At 27.3% G+C, this 25,106-nt stretch overlaps 1 protein-coding gene across 1 annotated transcript; it reads right to left on the bottom strand.

The window, feature by feature from the left end:
* Positions 1-7,473: 7,473 nt before the first annotated feature.
* coro2bb (coronin, actin binding protein, 2Bb) lies at positions 7,474-22,325 on the bottom strand. The gene is made up of 7 exons (XM_073831292.1): positions 22,191-22,325; positions 22,005-22,109; positions 19,581-19,677; positions 10,940-11,052; positions 10,698-10,788; positions 10,463-10,596; positions 7,474-7,867 (listed from the first exon to the last, which is right to left on the bottom strand). The coding sequence occupies exons 1-7, from the start codon at positions 22,323-22,325 to the stop codon at positions 7,748-7,750; spliced, it is 795 nt and encodes a 264-aa protein (XP_073687393.1). The 3' UTR covers positions 7,474-7,747.
* Between the last annotated feature and the right edge of the window lie 2,781 nt (positions 22,326-25,106).

Genomic DNA, 25,106 nt, shown 5'->3' with positions numbered 1-25,106 from the left:
GTGAGGGTTTGAACCTTCTGTAATAGTTGCATATGAGTCCCTCAGTTGTCCTCAGTGTGAAAAGATGGATCTCAAAATCATACAGTCATTGTTGGAAAGGGTTCAAATACACAAAAATGCAGGAAAAACAAATAATTTGTGGGACATTTCTGAAGAACAGCAGGCAGTTTAACTGTTCAGGACAAACAAGGAACTCACAAACAACCAAAAAACACACACAGCTGTGGATCATTCAGGTAACAACACAGTATTAAGAATCAAGTGTATGTAAACTTTTGAACAGGGTCATTTTTATAAATTCAACTATTATTTTCTCTCGTGAACTATATGTAAACTTATTTTATGTGAAATATGTTATTCAGGTCAGTACTAAATAAAATAAAAAAACATATTTTGGTAAAATAATTAACATTTTGCAGATTCTGCAAGGTGTACGTAAACTTTTGACCTCAACTGCATGCTTTATCACATGAAGTGCTCAATTTCCTTCAGGATTTGTCTGTAAAATACATGCATCACAATCTTACGGCAAACCAAGAATGACCACTTAAACATAAAGATCACCAAACGTTGCCAAGAAACGCAAACTTCAAAACATCTCTCTAGTCATAGAGTATCGACCTACTGAGAAATTCCTCAAACACCCCTGTTGAACTCGTCTTGCCCTCTCGTTCTTCCTTGGCAGTCGAAAATATTCCCAATAAAACCTTTTCGCACCTCGTAAACTGTTTTATACTGCGTCAAGCACCTCGTATTCACTTTTCAGACAGACCTGCTATATACATGGTCTTCAAATAAGCCTGCAAGTAATAGGAGAACATACAAAACTTGCAAAAATGATCACACTTCATCTTCAAATTCAAACTGGACAAATGCTAAATACTTCATTCGGTTTTACAATTCAGAGTCTCCACTCATACCTATCAGAAATGGCACCGCAAATCAAATCAGGCTGGGCTGAGAACACCTCAATCAATCTACAATCAAATCAAATGCTGCACAACTGCTATTATTTCATCAGCTCGTAATTTGCAATTTGAAGGCGGTAAGATGATCTTGATAAGCTCATATGTCAATTTGCTGATTTTTAGGATGCATGTGAGATAGTAAGACAAACAAGCATAAATTAGCATGCCTAACGCATTAACGTTCAGATGGTATGTTTCAAAGGAGCTGCTCTTTAAAACAATTATGCTTTGCAACATTGTTTTTGCACTAGACTAAGACTTGAGATGACATTAATCTTTCTTCCAGCGCCTTCTACAGTCACTATGATTGATGCACGCTAAGCTTATTACTTCAATTATGCCGTCTGGGTCTGAACAATTTCCCATGATGCAATGGAACTACATCAGTCACTTTTTCTGCCATTTCCAAGACATCTAATGGCACTGATAACGTTCTAATCATCAAACCGGCTGAACGAAAGCAGATCATGTCACCGGCGATCGTGTTTCCACTGGGCGCAACACGACTATCGTTTTCTCAATCCATTTTTGACATTTATGCATGAACTATATAGCTGCGTTTTGTCCCTCAGATCAGATGAAGCCATTATCCTGCCCATCTCATAACTAAAAGCTCACCAACTCATTATGAAGACATCACAACATCGTCTACAGTCGTGAGGATTGATTACACCAATGTAATTGTCTTCTTCTTGGCGGACAGTGATCATATTAACTCTGGAAAGCAGAACAATGAGTGCCAATGTATCTGAGGGACACTTAAGACTAATGTTTCTAGGCCTTCATCCGTACTAGACCACAGAATTTTTTCTTTATAGATATAAATTGTCCTTACCTGCAATACAGAGTTTTGCAAGCTGCACAGTGCGATAAACCTGCTGACAAACTGCTAGAAAGTTTGGTTTCATTCTTGTTTTATGACTTATGAAGTATATTAAAAGGATTAGTTTGCCAAAAAAAACTTGTACCAGTAATTTCAGCCTGTTTATCATAAAAATGTTCCCTTTTGTGCTCTAAAGAAAAAAATACATGGTTTTAAAAAAGTGGTTACATATAAAATAACTGTAATTTTTGTACCCCAAGGCACTCTCTTTTCATAATGGCCCTACATCGTGGTAGCTCTTAGACTTAGAGTAAAAGATATTGCTGATGTTCATCTTCTGATATTGGATCCCAGCTTCAAATATTCAGCTGGAGGTGATTTCATTTTGGCCACAACTAGACAAATGGCAGAAACTCTTCTTTCTTTGTGAAACCGGAGCACTACCGTTGACATTTTCTGCAAGTCTTTGGCAGGGGGTTTCAAAGCGCTCCTGTTGCGTTCCAAGACACATGCTGTGGGAGGTTGCGTGTGGGACGCAGACCCTGAATGTCTGTTTACACAGAGCTGTCATTCATTCTAAATGAGGTGAGAGATCCACATTCAGGCCACGAATACTGGAGGTAAATAAGAGCATCTTGGATCTTCCTAACCTTTCCGTTGAACCCCTTGAGCGGATGGAAAAAAGGCACGTTCACAGTAAGATTTAATAAGATAACTATATTAGCTTTTACACAACACATCAGTTGTTATATATATATATATATATATATATATATATATATATATATATATATATATATATATATATCAGTGGCGATTTCTTTAAGACTGCAAGGGAAGCTCAGCTTCCCCTATAATGTCACAAAATTAATGGTCAAATTACGTACTATTGTATTAACATTTTATTGACTAAAAATGCGTTAGAAAATGTTCATCTCTCATAAGAGTTCGTTCAGAATCAGTTAGATATAGCAGGTCGGCTGACTTGATTTTCTTCTCATACATTCCCGTAGCGTCACAGTGCATTTCCCCATTGAAGCCCAGCGTCCATTGACTTCAATGGGGCTGCTTTGAACGTTTTTTTCAGTGCTTTGAAACTAGACGGTCATTGGATAAACGCTGCGATTATGTCCCGCCCACGGACGCTCAGCGTCTCTGGGGGTGAATGAGGAGTGGGCTGGCCTGGACGCTGAGCTTCTGCGTGATGATTGGAGGGTCTGTCGAAAGATTGCATCTCCTTTTGACTGACAGCGATTTTGTCCTATAAGGAATCGCTGAAGCTATTCGTTCGCGCTCTCTGCGCTCAGTCCCATCGTGGATTTCTCAAGTTCAGTCGAAATAAAAACTGCTGCAACCTATTTCTTTATATTTGCTTGGCGAAATTCCTTGATTTTCATCATACATTTCACACAATTATACACCACATTCCTTGTTTCACTTTTACAGAGTTTAATATTTTTTTTATATCATTCATTCATATGAAACTGCACACGAAAAGTCACTGGAAAAGACGCCTAGTTGGTACGACAGGGTCACAGACCATTTTCTTGAAAAGGAACATAGGGCAGAATTTACTTTTAAATAAATAGACAATTTTATGATGTAGACCGAAAATGAGCTTCCCCTATTTGACAGACCAGTAGCCGCCACTGATATATATATATATATATATATATATATATATATATATATATATATAGTATCATTTCAGAATATAATAGAATCAAAATGACTATAACAAGTCCCTACCAATAACTAGCAACTAAAAAGTCCCTAATTATTATTTAGATAAAGCAATTAAATATATGTAACCACTCTTGTTGTAATTTCACATTCAAGTGCGTGACAAAGTGTTTAAAACATACGTGCAAAGTTAATTTGAATAATAAAGTTATCTGAAATATCCCCGAAATAAATTAAAAAACAGCAATCTTATCTGGCAATCTTACAAAATACAGTGAATTACACTACAAACCCGATCGTAGTGCACAGAGTTTCAATCTAACATGTATTTTGAGGTGGAGCTCGTCATATCAATGGAGTGTTTTCAGAAAACACTCGTTAGTAGTAAACCGGTTAACTCACCTGGATATGTTCGCAGATTTGTGTTTGATGTCATCTTTTGTAATAAGCTGATATTTTATTTGTAAACATCATACTTATTTCGCTTATTTTGGTCAATGTCATAAAACTAGCGAGCTAAGCCAGTTGTAGTACTAATAACATGGCTGAAGACGCGAAAAGCGGAGGAACAGACAAACTGATTCAATTGAGTGAGTCATTTACGCTGGAACCGCTCCAATGATTCAAACTCGTGACTTCGATCATTCAGTTCAAGCGAATCACTTGCAAAAACACGAATCAGATGGCGTATCGCGAGTCATTTGATTAAAATAATTTCACGAAACCAAGGTTTGCGAATCATTATTCAGATCGGGATTTTGAATCGTGAATCATTTGATTTAGATTCTTTTGATCTTTTGAATCTTTTCGGATAGGAAGCTCGGAGCGTGGGTCTCAAATCATTTGATCGGAACTTCATTTAATTCGGAAGGCAGATTGCGAAACATTTGATCCAGCAAACTTTGGAGTGCGAATCGCTTCAAATAGGAACTTCGGAGCATGGGTCACGAATCATTTGATCAGAACTTCGGAACTCAGATTGCAAATCATTTGATTCAGATATGAACATGCATTTTGAGGTTTGCGAATCATTATTCAGATCAGGATTTCAGAGCTTAGATCGCAAATCATTTGATTTAGATCAGAACTTTAGAGCGGGTGAATCTTTTCAGATAGGAAGCTCGGAGCGTGGGTCTCGAATCATTTGATCGGAACTTCATTTATTTCGGAGCGCAGGTCGTGAATCATTTCGGAGCGCAGATTGCAAATTATTTGATCCAGCTAACTTTGGAGTGCGAATCGTGAAGCATTTGATTTAGAAAGGAAGTTCGGAGCGCTATCTGGGGTGGATCGCGAATCATTTGATCAGAACTTCGGAGCGCGAATCGCAAATCATTTGATTCAGATAAGACCTTTGGAGCGCAGATGGCGAATAATTTGATCCGGCTAACTTTGGAGCGTGAATCGCGAATAATTTCAAATAGGAAGTTCGGAGTGTGGATCATGAATCATTTCATCGGAATTTCGGAGCGTGAATCGTTTGATTCAGATCAGAACTTCGGAGTGCGAATCGCAAATCATTTGATTCAGATAAGAACTTTGGAGCGTGGTTTGCGAATCATTTGATTGGAATTTCGGAGCGTGAATCGATTGATTCAGATTGGAACTTCGAAGTGCAGATTGTGAATCATTTGATCCAGATAACTTTGGAGTGCGAATCGCAAAACATTTGATTCAGATCAGACGTTCGGAGCGTGGTTTGCGAATCATTTGATCAGAACTTCGGAGCGTGGATCATGAATCACTTGATCGGAATTTCGGAGCGTGAATCGATTGATTCAGATCGGAACTTCAAAGTGCAGATTGTGAATCATTTGATCCAGATCCAGATAACTTTGGAGTGCGAATCGCAAATCATTTGATTCAGATCAGAGGTTCGGAGCATGGATCACGAATCATTTGATTAGAACTTCGGAGCGCGGATCATGAATCATTTGATCGGAATTTCGGAGCGTGGATTGATTGATTCAGATCGGAACTTCGAAGTGCAGATTGTGAATAATTTGATCCAGATAACTTTGGAGTGCGAATCGCAAATCATTTGATTCAGATCAGACGTTCAGAGTGTGGTTTGCAAATCATTTGATCAGAACTTCGGAGCGTGGATCGCGAATCATTTGATCAGAAATTCGGAGCGTGGATCACGAATCATTTGATCGGAATTTCGGAGCGTGAATCGTTTGATTCAGATCAGAACTTCGGAGTGCGAATCGCAAATCATTTGATTCAGATCGGAGGTTCGGAGCATGGTTTGCGAATCATTTGATCGGAATTTCGGAGCGTGAATCGTTTGATTCAGATTAGAACTTCGGAGTGCGAATCGCAAATCATTTGATTCAGATCGGAGGTTCGGAGCATGGTTTGCGAATCATTTGATCGGAATTTCGGAGCGCGAATCGTTTGATTCAGATCAGAACTTCGGAGTGTGGTTTGCGAATCATTTGATTCAGATCGGAGGTTCGGAGTGTGGTTTGCAAATCATTTGATCGGAATTTCGGAGCGTGAATCGTTTGATTCAGATCAGAATTTCGGAGTGCGAATCGCAAATCATTTGATTCAGATCGGAGGTTCGGAGCATGGTTTGCGAATCATTTGATCGGAATTTCGGAGCGTGAATCGTTTGATTCAGATCAGAACTTCGGAGTGCGAATCGCAAATCATTTGATTCAGATCGGAGGTTCGGAGCATGGTTTGCGAATCATTTGATCGGAATTTCGGAGCGCGAATCGTTTGATTCAGATCAGAACTTCGGAGTGTGGTTTGCGAATCATTTGATTCAGATCGGAGGTTCGGAGTGTGGTTTGCGAATCATTTGATCGGAATTTCGGAGCGTGAATCGTTTGATTCAGATCAGAATTTCGGAGTGCGAATCGCAAATCATTTGATTCAGATCGGAGGTTCGGAGCATGGTTTGCGAATCATTTGATCGGAATTTCGGAGCGTGAATCGTTTGATTCAGATCAGAATTTCGGAGTGCGAATCGCAAATCATTTGATTCAGATCGGAGGTTCGGAGCATGGTTTGCGAATCATTTGATCGGAATTTCGGAGCGCGAATCGTTTGATTCAGATCAGAACTTCGAAGTGCAGATTGTGAAACATTTGATCCAGATAACTTTGGAGCGCGAATCGCGAATCATTTTAAATAGGAAGTTCGGAGCGTGGTTCATATAAGTCATTCGGGGCATGGTTTGCGAATCATTTGATCAAAACTTCGGAGCGTGGATCGCAAATCATTTGATTTAGATCATAAACCCACTTCAAGGTTTCCATTTTGATGCCATTTGACTTATACTATAATTAGGCTAGGTCCATCAGCTTTTTGTGACATTTGTGTTAACTCATTAATCTGTTGTTTTTGACCTCTTCACATTTAATGAGAACTATAGCTTCCAAAGTCTCAGGAGGCTTATTATCCCTGGTGAAAAAAAAAAACAGCTAAAGCCAGCCTAGGCCAGGCTGAGAGACCAGCTAAAACCAGCTACTTCCAGCGTAAACCAGGCTAGGCTGGTTTTAGCAGTTTTTTTCAGAGGGATGATCAGGCTACTTACAGTTATTGACAAAAGGCCTAAAGACTCTCTCTTCTCAGCTTTAGCAATCAGGATAATATACCAACACTAAATCTACACAGATAATTAATTAAAACAATTACAAACCCTTGTAATATCCACAGCTGCTGCACAAATGTTCCTGAAATCATTTGTAGAAAAGATGAATGAGTCACTAAACGTAGGCTACTAAAGTAACTTGGTTAACTAATGCTTGTTATTAAATTAGCAGCTGCTTGATTTAGTATTTCAATATGTTTGTTATGTTTTCTAGGTGGTTTGTGTGGCCTAGTTTACCGTATGATTAGTGTGTTTGCTTCTGGTCCTGGTTAAGGCTTCCACAACTGTACATTCATATAAAAGCAAATCTTGTTGTGAATGGGAAATAAAACTGTAAATGTAACGAAGACTCTTGTGGAACATGAAACAGATTCACAAATGTGCAATTGAGCAATAGTTTAGCCATATTTTATGCAGTCATGTAGTACTTATAAATACAAATATACATCACGCCAGCATTAACAACGAACACAATCACTGATTTTGAGCATCTCATGTATATCTAGAGCGTTTGTTCTTTCCTCCAGCGCCATCTGCTGGCAGACAACCAGAAGAACTTCATACGCTTCCTCCACAAATGAAGAAGAACATCTGTTAGAATCATAATCGCTTGTAAACACCTGTATATTATAAGACAGAAAACATGTTTTTGTACTGCTTTGTTCGTCACGTGTTTCTCAGGTTCTTGAGCTCCAGCTCCAGCTGTCGGATTCTCTCGTCTTTTTCTCCGAGTTCATCTTTGAGTTTCCTAATTTCATCCTGCTGCCTGTAGACCGTCTTCAAGAGCTGCTCACGCGACAGAAAAATATATATTTAGATTTTTTTTTTTTTCTATTGGACATCAAAAGATTAAATGGAGAGCAAATGGGAAATTTCCTGGCTCAGATGTTTCTCCTGAGAAAAACACAAAGCTTATATGGGTGACAATATAAAGCTAAAACCCAAAAATACACAAGTAAATAACCAAAGCTTAACTCAAAACAGCTGGTCAAAGAATCAAATAAAAAGCAGACAAAACAGATTCATATTATTAGGTTGGCCTTCTTAATTCTTTTTCTTTTTCTTAGATTGAATTTCTGAACGCTACTCCTCCTAGACCTAGAGCTTTCAAGCTAGAACCATCAAACTCAGCCCAGCTCTTCAGACTGATCTCACTTATAGTTTTCATAAAATTAAAGATTCAAAACCCCATTGACTTACATTGACGGAATGTTCAAATGAGCCAACACTTTTCAAACCCCAACTGTCAAAATTCAAATTTAAACTCCCGGAATGTTCTATGTACTATTTCAAATTAATTTAAACTTCCACTCTATCTAATAGTTCTAATCTATTTAACTATCTTGCCTAGACTACCAACCACAATCATGCTAACAACTTGCTAATCATGCTAAAAACACGCTAGAAACTTGGGAATCATGCTAGAAACATGCTAGCAACTTGCTAGTCAGGCTAGAAACAGGTTAGAAACATGTTAGCAACTTGCTAATCATGCTAGAAACATGTTAGCAACTTGCTAATCATGGTAGAAATATGCTAGCAACTTGTTAATCATGTTAAAACCATGTTAGAAACTTGTAAATCATGCTAGAAACATGCTAGCAACTTGCTAATCATGCTAAAAACACGCTAGAAACTTGGGAATCGTGCTAGAAACATGCTAGCAACTTGCTAGTCAGGCTAGAAACAGGTTAGAAACATGTTAGCAACTTGCTAATCATGCTAGAAACATGTTAGCAACTTGCTAATCATGGTAGAAATATGCTAGCAACTTGTTAATCATGTTAAAACCATGTTAGAAACGTGTAAATCATGCAAGAAACATGCTAGCAACTTGCTAATCATGCTAGAAACATTAAAAATGTACTAGCAACTTTGCTAGTATGCCTAGAAACATGCTAGCAACTTACTAAACATGACAGAAACATGTCAGAAACGTGCTAGCAACATGCTAATAATGCTAGAAACATGCTAGCAACGTGCTAATCATGTTAAAAACATGCTAGAAATTTGTTAAAATATAAATATAAATATAAAGAGTTAAAATATAAATATAAATATAAAAATAAAATAAAAATATTAAATAGTTCAAATTATATACATATTTTTATATTTCTTTATTTTATTTTCAATTTTCAAAAACACTTCTTTTATTCGTTGTTTCTTGTAGACTTTTATTGTCCTTATTTATTACTTAAATAATACCTTGGAAAAATTTGAAGCATTGTTTAAAGAATTGTGAAACACCATATAATATTTTTAATTTACAAATGTTAGTACTAATACTTCAATATTAAACTAATTCAATTATAAAATAAAATATTACAATAAAACTGGTGTAATAGTCACTTTATTAGTTTTATTTCATTTTATTTGACTTCTTTTGTATTTTATTATATTGTATTTTATTTTCAATTTCTTTCTAATTTTTTAAAATGTATTCATGTATATGTACAGTTGAAAAATATAAATCTAAAAATAAAATAACAAAGAAATATATATATATATATATATATATATATATACATATATATATAATTCTGCGATAACAAATTGGAATAATGCAAAAATATAATTTGTTTTCAGCTATATACTGTATATTCAATTAAACAAACATGTACAGTTTATTGTAGAGTTAAAATATAAATGTAAAAATAAAATAAAAATATTAAATAGTTGCATTAAATTATATACATATTTTTATATTTCTGTATTTTATTTTCAAAAACACTTCTTTTTTTATTTGTTCTGTTTCTTGTAGTTTTTTATTGTCCTTATTTATTACTTAAATAATATCTTGGAAAAATTTTGAAGCATTGTTCAAATAATTGTGAAACAACACATAATGCATTTCATTCATAAATGTCAGCATTAATCCAATTAAATTATAAAATAAAATAAAATACTACAATAAAAATGTGTAATATAATAGTCACTTTATTAGTTTTATTTCATTTTATTTTGCTACTGTATTTTATTTTATTTTATATTTTTCATTTTTAAATGTATTTTTAAAATGTGCAAGTATATGTACATAACATATATATAGACGTGGGATATGGCTGTATATGTATTTTCCTAATATATATGGCAAAATAGGTTAACATGGAAGAAAAAAGTAGTAATGATTTTCTATATCAGCATATTAGAATGATTTCTGAAGAATCATGTGACACTTAAGATGCTGGAAATTCAGCTTTGGATCACAGGAATAAATTACATTTTACAATATATATTAATAGAAAACAGTTATTTTGAATTGTAATAATATTTCACAATTTTAGAGTGCGTTACTGCGTTTTCAATCAAATAAAAGCAGTCTCGGTGAGCCAAAAATACTTCTTTCATAAACATTAAAAAACCTTCAACAATCACACACACCTCTTTGTCTGTGTTTGGTGAAATGTTCTTCAGCAGATCGATGCCTTTCAGTGTTCGTCTGTCCCGTTTGGATGCTTTGAGTCCTGCTGGGTTTGGACGTTTATAAGCTTCTTTAAGAGAAATCAGCAGCGGCCCTGTACGAACACACACAGATCAGACGCATGAGTTAATTCAGATTCAGATCGTGTTTATTTATCCACTCATCCCTTAAAATACACAAAGATGAAGACATCACCTCTGTCAATCCCACTGAGCCACTCAGCGGCCGACAGGGCCGATTCTGTGCCCGCCGTCATTGGGAAAATATCCTCCTGATACGTCTCAGACTACAGCAGACACAGACAATATTTAAATCATTGCATTTTTCAGTGCAAAATGACTTGATTTCTGTCTGTTACTGACATGAAGATTTGAATATAGATCAAATTAAGCCTTATTTGACATAATTTGGGTTTTTAAAGCTTGTGTTTTGCTCACCCTGCGCGGGACGATCATGGAAATGGGCTCCACCAGACTTTTCAGAGTCACCAGCTTATAAAACCTGAAGATCTCACACTCGCTCACATCCACGCCGCGTTTGGGCATCACACCTGCACACAAACATCAAATAGTCAGTTTATTATTTAAATTTTTATTACATTTTATTTCATTTGGCTACTTTTGTATTTTATTTTTTTTTCCCAATTTATTTGCAAAAATGTCTATTGTTTTTATTTGTTTCATTTTTTTTTAATTTTATTATAATTCTTTTTTTTATAATAATTTGAAAAACCTAAAGCATTTAATTGCATATTATGTTTATTATTATTATTATTATTATTATTATTATTATTATTAATGTTTATACTAATATTTCAAAATTAAATAGCCATTTCAAATATAAAATAAAATAATGAAAAATGTGTAATATAATAGTATTTTTTGCTACTTCTCTTTAATTTTTACATTTTTTTTTTTTTTCAAAAATACTTCAATATTTCCATTTCTTTTCGATATTTTAATTTTATTTATTTATTATATTTATTTTATTTTATTTATACTTTATTAGTATTATTTTATTTGGCTACTTTTGTATTTTATTTTTTCCCCAATTTATATTAAAAAATGTGTATTGTTTTTATTTGTTTCATTTCTTTTCAATTTAATTATAATTCTGTTTTACGTGAATAATAATTTGAAAAACCTAAAGCATTTAATTGCTTATTATTATTATTATTATTATTATTATTATTATTATTAATGTTTATACTAATATTTCAAAATTAAATAGCCATTTCAAATATAAAATAAAATAATGAAAAATGTGTAATACAATAGTATTTTTTGCTACTTCTCTTTAATTTTTACATTTATTTATTTTTTTCAAAAATACTTCAATATTTCCATTTCTTTTCGATATTTTATATTTTATTTATTTATTATATTTATTTTATTTTATTTATACTTTATTAGTATTATTTTATTTGGCTACTTTTGTATTTTATTTTTTCCCCAATTTATATTAAAAAATGTGTATTGTTTTTATTTGTTTCATTTCTTTTCAATTTAATTATAATTCTGTTTTACGTGAATAATAATTTGAAAAACCTAAAGCATTTAATTGCTTATTATTATTATTATTATTATTATTATTATTATTATTAATGTTTATACTAATATTTCAAAATTAAATAGCCATTTCAAATACAAAATAAAATAATGAAAAATGTGTAATATAATAGTATTTTTTGCTACTTCTCTTTAATTTTTACATTTAATTTTTTTTTTTCAAAAATACTTCAATATTTCCAATTTTTTTAGATATTTTAATTTTATTTAATTGAATAATAACTTGAAAAGCAAGAAGCATTGTTTGAATAATAAGGAAATACCACATTTTAATTAGTTTAATAATATTTAATTTTAATATTAAATAAACCAAATTAATTATAAAATAAGATACATTTTCTTTACATCTTTATTAGTATTATTTTATTTGGCTACTTTTATATTTTATTTTTTCCCCAATTTATTTTCAAAAATGTCTATTGTTTTTATTTGTTTCATTTTTTTTTTACATTTTATTATAATTCTTTTTTACGTGAATAATAATTTCGAAAACCTAAAGCATTTAATTGCTTATTATTATTATTATTATTATTATTATTATTAATGTTTATACTAATATTTCAAAATTAAATAGCCATTTCAAATATAAAATAAAATAATGAAAAATGTGTAATATAATAGTATTTTTTGCTACTTCTCTTTAATTTTTACATTTAAATTTTTTTTTTCAAAAATACTTCAATATTTCCATTTCTTTTCGATATTTTAATTTTATTTAATTGTATAATAACTTGAAAAGCAAGAAGCATTGTTTGAATAATAAGGAAATACCACATTTTATTTGTTTAATAATATTTAATTTTAATATTAAATAAACCAAATTAATTAAAAATAAGATACATTTTTTTACATCTTTATTAGTATTTTTTTATTTGGCTACTTTTATATTTTATTTTTTCCCCAATTTATTTGCAAAAATGTCTATTGTTTTTATTTGTCTCATTTTTTTTTCAATTTTATTATAATTCTTTTTTACGTGAATAATAATTTGAAAAACCTAAAGCATTTAATTGCTTATTATTATTATTATTATTATTATTATTATTAATGTTTATACTAATATTTCAAAAATAAATAGCCATTTCAAATATAAAATAAAATAATGAAAAATGTCTAATATAATAGTATTTTTTGCTACTTCTCTTTAATTTTTACATTTTTTTTTTTCAAAAATACTTCAATATTTCCATTTCTTTTCGATATTTAAATTTTATTTAATTGAATAATAACTTGAAAAGCAAGAAGCATTGTTTGAATAATAAGGAAATACCACATTTTATTTGTTTAATAATATTTAATTTTAATATTAAATAAACCAAATTAATTACAAAATAAGATACATTTTCTTTACATCTTTATTAGTATTATTTTATTTGGCTACTTTTATATTTTATTTTTTCCCCAATTTATTTTCAAAAATGTCTATTGTTTTTATTTGTTTCATTTTTTTTTTTACATTTTATTATAATTCTTTTTTACGTGAATAATAATTTCGAAAACCTAAAGCATTTAATTGCTTATTATTATTATTATTATTATTATTATTATTATTAATGTTTATACTAATATTTCAAAATTAAATAGCCATTTCAAATATAAAATAAAATAATGAAAAATGTGTAATATAATAGTATTTTTTGCTACTTCTCTTTAATTTTTACATTTAAATTTTTTTTTTCAAAAATACTTCAATATTTCCATTTCTTTTCGATATTTTAATTTTATTTAATTGTATAATAACTTGAAAAGCAAGAAGCATTGTTTGAATAATAAGGAAATACCACATTTTATTTGTTTAATAATATTTAATTTTAATATTAAATAAACCAAATTAATTAAAAATAAGATACATTTTTTACATCTTTATTAGTATTTTTTTATTTGGCTACTTTTATATTTTATTTTTTCCCCAATTTATTTGCAAAAATGTCTATTGTTTTTATTTGTCTCATTTTTTTTCCAATTTTATTATAATTCTTTTTTACGTGAATAATAATTTGAAAAACCTAAAGCATTTAATTGCTTATTATTATTATTATTATTATTATTATTATTATTATTATTAATGTTTATACTAATATTTCAAAAATAAATAGCCATTTCAAATATAAAATAAAATAATGAAAAATGTCTAATATAATAGTATTTTTTGCTACTTCTCTTTAATTTTTACATTTTTTTTTTTCAAAAATACTTCAATATTTCCATTTCTTTTCGATATTTAAATTTTATTTAATTGAATAATAACTTGAAAAGCAAGAAGCATTGTTTGAATAATAAGGAAATACCACATTTTATTTGTTTAATAATATTTAATTTTAATATTAAATAAACCAAATTAATTACAAAATAAGATTCTTTTTTTTTTTACATCTTTATTAGTATTATTTTATTTGGCTACTTTTGTATTTTATTTTTTCCCCAATTTATTTTCAAAAATGTCTATTGTTTTTATTTGTTTAATTTTTTTTTACATTTTATTATAATTCTTTTTTACGTGAATAATAATTTGAAAAACCTGAAGCATTTAATTGCTTATTATTATTATTATTCTTATTCTTATTAATGTTTATACTAATATTTCAAAATTAAATAGCCATTTCAAATATAAAATAAAATAATGAAAAATGTCTAATATAATAGTATTTTTTGCTACTTCTCTTTAATTTTTACATTTAATTTTTTTTTTCAAAAATACTTCAATATTTCCATTTCTTTTAGATATTTTAATTTGATTTAATTGAATAATAACTTGAAAAGCAAGAAGCATTGTTTGAAAAATAAGGAAATACCACATTTTAATTAGTTTAATAATATTTAATTTTAATATTAAATAAACCAAATTAATTATAAAATAAGATACATTTTCTTTACATCTTTATTAGTATTATTTTATTTGGCTACTTTTGTATTTTATTTTTTCCCCAATTTATTTTCAAAAATGTCTATTGTTTTTATTTGTTTCATTTTTTTTTTTTCAATTTTATTATAATTCTTTTTTACGTGAATAATCATTTGAAAGACCTAAAGCATTTAATTGCTTATTATTATTATTATTATTATTAATTATTATTATTATTATTATTATTATTATTATTATTATTATTATTATTAATTATTATTATTAATGTTTATACTAATATTTCAAAATTAAATAGCCATTTCAAATATAAAATAAAATAATGAAAAATGTGTAATATAATAGTATTTTTTGCTACTTCTCTTTAATTTTTAATTTAATTTTTTTTTTCAAAAATACTTCAATATTTCCATTTCTTTTCGATATTTTAATTTTATTTAATTGAATAATAACTTGAAAAGCAAGAAGCATTGTTTGAATAATAAGGAAATACCACATTTTATTTGTTTAATAATATTTAATTTTAATATTAAATAAACCAAATTAATTAAAAATAAGATACATTTTTTACATCTTTATTAGTATTATTTTATTTGGCTACTTTTGTATTTTATTTTTTCCCCAATTTATTTTCAAAAATGTGTATTGTTTTTATTTGTTTCATTTTTTTTTTCAATTTTATTATAATTCTTTTTACGTGAATAATAATTTGAAAAACCTAAAGCATTTAATTGCTTATTATTATTATTATTATTATTATTATTATTATTATTAATGTTTATACTAATATTTCAAAATTAAATAGCCATTTCAAATATAAAATAAAATAATGAAAAATGTGTAATATAATAGTATTTTTTGCTACTTCTCTTTAATTTTTACATTAAAATTTTTTTTTTCAAAAATACTTCAATATTTCCATTTCTTTTAGATATTTTAATTTTATTTTATTGAATAATAACTTGAAAAGCAAGAAGCATTGTTTGAATAATAAGGAAATACCACATTTTAATTAGTTTAATAATATTTCATTTTAATATTAAATAAACCAAATTAATTATAAAATAAGATACATTTTCTTTACATCTTTATTAGTATTATTTTATTTGGCTACTTTTATATTTTATTTTTTCCCCAATTTATTTTCAAAAATGTCTATTGTTTTTATTTGTTTCATTTTTTTTTTACATTTTATTATAATTCTTTTTTACGTGAATAATAATTTCGAAAACCTAAAGCATTTAATTGCTTATTATTAATGTTTATACTAATATTTCAAAATTAAATAGCCATTTCAAATATAAAATAAAATAATGAAAAATGTGTAATGTAATAGTTTTTTTTGCTACTTCTCTTTAATTTTTACATTTAATTTTTTTTTCAAAAATACTTCAATATTTCCATTTCTTTTCGATATTTTAATTTTATTTAATTGAATAATAACTTGAAAAGCAAGAAGCATTGTTTGAATAATAAGGAAATACCACATTTTAATTAGTTTAATAATATTTAATTTTAATATTAAATAAACCAAATTAATTATAAAATAAGATAGATTTTCTTTACATCTTTATTAGTATTATTTTATTTGGCTACTTTTGTATTTTATTTTTTCCCCAATTTATTTGCAAAAATGTCTATTGTTTTTATTTGTTTCATTTCTTTTCAATTTTATTATAATTCTGTTTTACGTGAATAACAATTTGAAAAACCTAAAGCATTTAATTGCTTATTATTATTATTATTATTATTATTATTATTATTATTATTATTATTATTATTATTATTAATGTTTATACTAATATTTCAAAAATAAATAGCCATTTCAAATATAAAATAAAATAATGAAAAATGTGTAATATAATAGTATTTTTTGCTACTTCTCTTTCATTTTTACATTTTTTTTTTTCAAAAATACTTCAATATTTCCATTTCTTTTAGATATTTTAATTTGATTTAATTGAATAATAACTTGAAAAGCAAGAAGCATTGTTTGAAAAATAAGGAAATACCACATTTTAATTTGTTTAATAATATTTAATTTTAATATTAAATAAACCAAATTAATTATAAAATAAGATACATTTTCTTTACATCTTTATTAGTATTATTTTATTTGGCTACTTTTGTATTTTATTTTTTCCCCAATTTATTTTCAAAAATGTCTATTGTTTTTATTTGTTTAATTTTTTTTTTTCAATTTTATTATAATTCTTTTTTACGTGAATAATCATTTGAAAGACCTAAAGCATTTAATTGCTTATTATTATTATTATTATTATTATTATTATTAATTATTATTATTATTATTATTATTATTAATGTTTATACTACTATTTCAAAATTAAATAGCCATTTCAAATATAAAATAAAATAATGAAAAATGTGTAATATAATAGTATTTTTTGCTGCTTCTCTTTAATTTTTACATTTAATTTTTTTTTTTTCAAAAATACTTCAATATTTCCATTTCTTTTAGATATTTTAATTTTATTTAATTGAATAATAACTTGAAAAGCAAGAAGCAATGTTTGAATAATAAGGAAATACCACATTTTAATTAGTTTATTCATATTTAATATCAATATTAAATAAACCAAATCAATTATAAAATAAAATATAAAATAGAAATGTGTATTAGTCTGATTTTATTTGGCCACTTTTGTATTTTATTTTTTTAGTTTCAAAACACTTCTATTGTTTTTATGTGTTCTCTTTCTTGTGTGTTTTTATTGTCATTTTATTTTACTTAAATAATAACTTGAAAACTATGAAAATAATAATAAAATAATAAAAATGTGTAAAATAACAGTAACTTTATTCGTTTTTTTTTTACTTTTGTATTTTATTACATTGTAATTTATTTTCTTTTTATGTTCCATTTTTAAATGTATTTTAACATGTACAGTTAATATATTGTGAATATAATGTAATATAATATGAATTGAAAAAATAATTTATTTATATTTCAGTGATACCAAATTGGAATAACGCAAAAATAACATTTGTTTTCAACTATATACTGAATATTCAATTAAACAAACATGGACAGTTAAATATATTGTACAGTATAAATATAAATCTAAAAAAATAAAATATACAATTGTTTATTTAAATGAAATATATGTATTTTTATATTTATGTATTTTACTTTCAGTTTTTTTGTTTTTGTTTTGTGTCTTACAGATTTTTATTGTCATTTTATTTTACTTGAATAATAACTTGGAAAAACGTCAAGCAATGTTCAAATATTTGTGAAACACCATACCATTTTAGTTCATAAATGCTTATACTAATATTTCAATATTAAGTAAGCCAATTAAATTAACAAATTAAATAAAATATTGAAATAAAAATGTGAAATATAATAGTACCTTCGTTAATTTTATTTAATTTTATGTGGCTACTTTCATATTTCATTATATTGTATTTTTTTAACATGTTCATCTGCAGTTAAAAATTAAAAAAATATATTAAAAATAAAATAAAGACATTTTCAATTCAGTTCAGCAAAACAAATAATTGTTTTTAGCTGTGTATATTCAATTAAACAAACACATACAGTTTAATATATTGTACAGTTATAATATAAATCCTAAAAAATTAAAAATATTAAATAGTTTCATAAAATTGCATACACATTTTTATATTTCTGTCATTTTATTTTACTTGAATAATAACTTGGAAAAACTTGAAGCAAACTTAAACTAATTGTAAAAACACTGTATCATTTAATTTAGTTTATAAATGTTTATACTAATATTTTAATATTAAACCAATTAAATTATAAAATAAAATACAATATTAAAACAAACATGTGTAATATAACAGTCCACTTAGTTTTATTTAATTTTATTTGGCTACTTTTGTATTTTATTATATTTTATATTATATTTTAAATGTTTAACATGTAAAGTTAAATATAATGTACAATTAAAATATGAATCTAAAAAAAGAAATATGAAAAACATACTATTTGTTTTCAGCTATGTACTGTATATTTAATTAAACAAACATATACAGTTAAGTATACATTAAAATATTAATGAATTAATTAAATATTTTTTTATTTATTTAATTGAAAAAAAATTATGTATTTTATTTTCAGTTTATTTTCTAAAACACATCTATTCTTTTTATTTGTTTGGTGTCTTAGAGATTTTTATTGTCATTTTATTTTACTTAAATTATAACTTGGAAAAACTTGAAGCAATGTTCGAATAATTGTGAAACACCATATAATTTTAGTTTATTAATGCTTCAATACTAATACTTCAATATTTAATTCAATTATAAAATAAAATAAAATAAAAAATACAAATGTGTAATATAATAGTCACTTTATTAGTTTTATTTTATTTTGTTTGACTACTTTTGTGTGTTTTTTTTATCGTATTCTATTTTCTGTTTTATTTAGACTTTTTTTTCATTTATTTTCAAAAATATTGTTCTGTTTCTTGCAGATTATCTTCTTGCATATTTAATAATAACACGAAAAAATAAGTAGAAATAACTGGGAAACAATAATTAATATTTAATCATTTGCTAAAATAAAAATGAAAATGTCTTTGTTTATTTGTTAGTTTTTTGCATTAAGAATCATTGAATCTAATTGTGACTCTGTAAATGTTTTTGGTGACAGTAACTCACCCAGACCCTTCTGAGGAGCCGGCGATCTGAACTCCATCAGGAACTGCAGGAAGGGTTTCTCGGCACTGACCTCATAATATCTGATGTTTCCGTCTCCCTGTGGACGTGAGATGATCTCCACATTTAGACTACAGTCGTGGCCAAAAGTTTTGAGAATTACATAAATATTGGAAAGTTGATAGTTGCTGCTTAAGTTTTTATAATAGCAATTTGCATATACTCCAGAATGTTATGAAGAGTGATCAGATGAATTGCATAGTCCTTCTTTGCCATGAAAATTAACTTAATCCCGAAAAAAACTTTCCACTGCATTGTTAAGAAGGCTTCAGGGCGTCCAAGAAAGTCCAGCAAGCGCCAGGATGGTCTCCTAAAGAGGATTCAGCTGCGGGATCGGAGTGCCACCAGTGCAGAGCTTGCTCAGGAATGGCAGCAGGCAGGTGTGAGCGCATCTGAACACACAGTGAGGCCAAGACTTTTGGAAGATGGCCTGGTGTCAAGAAGGGCAGCAAAGAAGCCACTTCTCTCCAAAAAAAAAAAAACCATCAGGGACAGATTGATCTTCTGCAAAAGTATGGCGAATGGACTGCTGAGGACTGGGGCAAAGTCATATTCTCCGATGAAGCCTCTTTCCGATTGTTTGGGGCATCTGGAAAAAGGCTTGTCCGGAGAAGAAAAGGTGAGCGCTACCATCAGTCCTGTGTCATGCCAACAGTAAAGCATCCTGAGACTAGGGATGGGAATTGATAAGATTTTTACAATTCCAATTCCATTTTCGATTCTGCTTAACGATTCGATTCTTTATCGATTCCCTTATTGATTCTCATTTAGAAGAAAAGAGACAACAAATTGTTGATTAGCATCACCATCACCAATGAGAAAATTTATTAAATAATAAAATAAATATTCTTCTGTAAAATTTACAAAATACAACATAAATTATTTTGTGGCAATTCTACAAGAATGTCCAACATTTTCTAATAGAAATTAAAATTCTCCTTTTTAAAAGGATATATATGAACTCAAAAATAGAACTGTCAGCCAGTGACAAATACAATACAGTGTAAAATGCAGCTGAACTGTGCATTTTGCAAATCTGCAACCATCAGCTTGCTATGAAGATTTAACAATTATTTTGCAAAAAAATAAGTATATCTGCTTTTTCAGGAACGATACGTGATCTTTCTGGACTTATGTGATGGTCATCAAAATGTAATGCATGAGAAGGCGTTCATTTAACGTTAACCCTTACTAACAGCAAGTTTTACACAGCTAATATGATGGCAGTGTTTGTTAGTTAATTAGTTATTAGTTATTAAATATCAGTTTTATTAGCCGAGGAAATAACGTTGTTGCTGCTGCTGCCGCTGCTGGGTTGAGAACTGTTAGTCCGGAGCGGATCGAAAACGCAACATTCTTTTATTGTTATTGCATGCTGTGTGCGCAAATGTTTTAGCATGTTAGTGGTATTTCCTCCCTTTGAGGAAATATCTACGCTGCAAGTATTGCAAGTTGCCCTATTTTCGTCTTTTTTGGTGAAATACAACCAGACATTTGAGCGTTTGTTCCGCTTAGGAGCCATGCTTACTATTGACTGAGCGTAAGCTACGCAACGTGCGTACGTTACGCAATGCGTGTGATGACGTCATTCGTGCCCACTGGAACCGTTAAGGGAATCGTTTGCAAATTTTGCAAACGATTCAAAGGAATTGAAACACTGGGAACCGGTTCTCTACAAGAACCGGTTTTCGATTCCCATCCCTACCTGAGACCATTCATGTGTGGGGTTGCTTCTCATCCAAGGGAGTGGGCTCACTCACAATTTTGCCCAAAAACACAGCCATGAATAAAGAATGGTACCAAAACATCCTCCAACAGCAACTTCTTCCAACAATCCAACAACAGTTTGGTGAAGAACAGTGCATTTTCCAGCACGATGGAGCACCGTGCCATAAGGCAAAAGTGATAACTAAGTGGCTCGGGGACCAAAACGTTGACATTTTGGGTCCATCCCCAGATCTTAAAACTTGTGGTCAATCCTCAAGAGGCGGGTGGACAAACAAAAACCCACTAATTCTGACAAACTCCAAGAAGTGATTATGAAAGAATGGGTTGCTATCAGTCAGGATTTGGCCCAGAAGTTGATTGAGAGCATGCCCAGTCCAATTGCAGAGGTCCTGAAAAAGAAGGGCCAACACTGCAAATACTGACTCTTTGCATAAATGTCATGTAATTGTCGATAAAAGCCTTTGAAACGTATGAAGTGCTTGTAATTATATTTCAGTGCATCACAGAAACAACTGAAACAAAGATCTAAAAGCAGTTGAGCAGCAAACTTTGTGAAAACTAATATTTGTGTCATTCTCAAAACTTTTGGCCACGACTGTACACACACAGTTCAGATTGTTTTAATGGAAAGTCGCTTACCTTCCCAGCCAGATAAAGCATATGTGTGTCAGCATCGTAGAAGGGGAAGAGGACACCGGACAGCCCGTCGATCTCCTCCTCCGTGATGGGAGCGGACAGATCCTCCTGCATATTTAAACAAATGTCTGCAGGGATTTGTTGACTTATTTCAATCAGCCAAGTGACATTAAACAGTTTCGATCCTACCTGATCCCACAATGCAATCTGTCTAGTGTTCCACCTGGAGACGCCCGTTGTGAGGACACGCTTCAGATTACCCAGAAACACCACGCGGTTCACTCTGCTGCTTTTACAGTCTGCTTCCTGTTCACATAAACGCATTATACAGAATTAAACAAACAGGCTCAGTTCAAATATAATATACATTTAAAATATAAATGTAAACATGTGACAAATGTAACATTTTTAATTAATGTTTATAGTTAAAATATATAGATATTTTTCTATTTATAATTTTAAAAATTTGATCAAATTACAAATGAATGCAAAAATAATTTATAAATAATTCAATAAATATTTTTTCCCCAACAAAATATAATTAAACACTAAAAATATTATGCATCTAATATATAAATCTAAAAATAAAATTTAAAGAAATGAAAATTTTAAATTTATTTAAAAAATACATAAATGTTAAATGCATACTTATATATATATAGTATAGTATATATAGTAGTATAAGTGTATTTTTACAATATTAACATAATCTATAAGAAACACTATTATATTACACATTTTTATTTTTTTTTATTTTATTTTATAATTTAATTAGTTTAAAATTAAAGTATTCGTATAAGCATTAATAAACTAAAATTATATGGTGTTATATATTATGTATGGTTACAATATTTTAAATGAAAAAAAAAAAAAAATATATATATATATATATATATATATATATATATATATATATAATTTAATACAATTAAATTCTAGTCTAAATATAAAAAATCAAATATACTTTCTTTTAAAAAAAATACAAATATTTATTGTTAAAACATATATTCTTTAAAAAAATTAAATAAAAACATAAAATAGAACCCTTTTTAAATATATTATAATTATATTTATTTATTATAAACAAAAAATTACAAATTACAATTCTGTTATAATGCAAAACAGCATTTATTTACAACATAATATACTTAATTAAACAAGCATGTATGGTTAAATATAATGTGTAGTTAATATATAAATATCTAAAAATAAAATACAAATATCATATAATGCTTTGTTGTAAATTAAAATTATTGACATTGATTTTTATTTTTATTCAATTACACCAAATAGAAATAATGCAAAAACTATATTTATTTCCAAGAAAATAGATTTACACAATATAATGCAGTTCAAATTCTAAATATAAAACATAAAAAAGTCTAAACATAAAATAAAAAATATCAAATATCCTTTCCTTTAAAAATACTAATATTTATTATAAAAATGTATATACTCTAAAAAAATAGAAAAGTTTATTTTAAAATATATTACATACATTTACTTTCACATTTACTAGTTTATATTTATAATAAACAAAAAATATATACAAAATAAAAATTATAGTTATAAGTATGTAATATAAGTACATTATACAACATAATATACTCAATTAAACAAACATGTATGGTTAAATATAATGTAGTTCAGATATATATCTAAAAATAAAATGCAAATATCATATAATGCATAAAATGTATGTATATGGTTGTTGTTTTTATTTAAATTAGATACATATTTTTATATTTATTATATTTATTATTTATTTATTATTATTATTATTTTCTTTTTTAATATAGAAATCTGCAACACCATCTAGAATAATGCAAAAATAAAATGTACCTCGGACATAATATATTTAATTAAACAAACACATTCAGTAAAAATATTTTTTAAAAAAACTGTTAAAAAGTAAAAAAAAAAATGTATATAAAATATACTTTCTTCTTTAAAAAAATACACATATTTATTATAGAAACATATACATTCTTCAAAAAAAATACAAATAGAAAATAGAAGTTTATTTAAAATATATTAAAAATAAACTGATTTGTGTATATTATGAACAAAAAAATTATAAAAAAAATTATACTTCTATATCTAAAATATATATCTAAAAAGTGAAATACAAATATCATATAATGCTTTATTTTAAATTAACAATATTGATATATTTTTTATATTTAATTACACCAAATAGGATTAATGCAATAATAATATTTCCAAGAAAACTGATTTAATTAAACAAACATGTACTGTTAAATATAATGTATAGTTGAAAAATAGATCTAAATTTTTTTTTATTTATATTAAAAATAATTTTATATGCATTATAAAAAATATTTTTAAATATAATTCTGCATTTACAATAATGCAAAAATAAATTGTACTTCTGACATAATATATTTAATTAAACAAACACATTCAGTAGAAATATAATACAGTTAAAATTTAAGTCTAAATATAAAATTAAAAATATCAAATATACTTAAAAACATATATATTCCTAAAAAAAAATAAAACAAATCAAATTTAAATAATGCAACATAATATACATAATATACTTGTATACACACAAACATGTATGGTTAAACACAATGTACAGTTATTTTTCTATATATATATATATATATATATATATATATATATATATATATATATATATATATATATAAATACATATCTAAGAATAAAATAAAAATATCATATAATGCTTTAGTGTAAATTAAAAATATTGATATTGATTTTAATTTTAATTACACCAAATAGAATTAATGTAAAACAAAATGTATTTTCAAGATATTAGATTTAATTAAATAATCATGGTACTGTTAAATATAATGTACCATTAAAACACAAATCTAAAAAAAGTTTTTTTTTTATTTCAACACAATTTAGAATAATTCTGCAACACCATTTAGAATAATGCACAGTATAATACACTATATTTAAATATACAATAAAAAATATCAAATATACTTTCTTTTTTTTAAATACAGATATTTATTATAAAAACATTTTTTTAAGATTTTTTTTTTTAAAATATTAAACATAAATTTTAATATATATATATATATATATATATATATATATATATATATATAT

Source organism: Garra rufa, chromosome 25, assembly GCF_049309525.1.
Source record: "Garra rufa chromosome 25, GarRuf1.0, whole genome shotgun sequence".
Classification (NCBI taxonomy): domain Eukaryota; kingdom Metazoa; phylum Chordata; class Actinopteri; order Cypriniformes; family Cyprinidae; genus Garra; species Garra rufa.
This window is presented reverse-complemented; position numbering and strand designations above follow the sequence as displayed.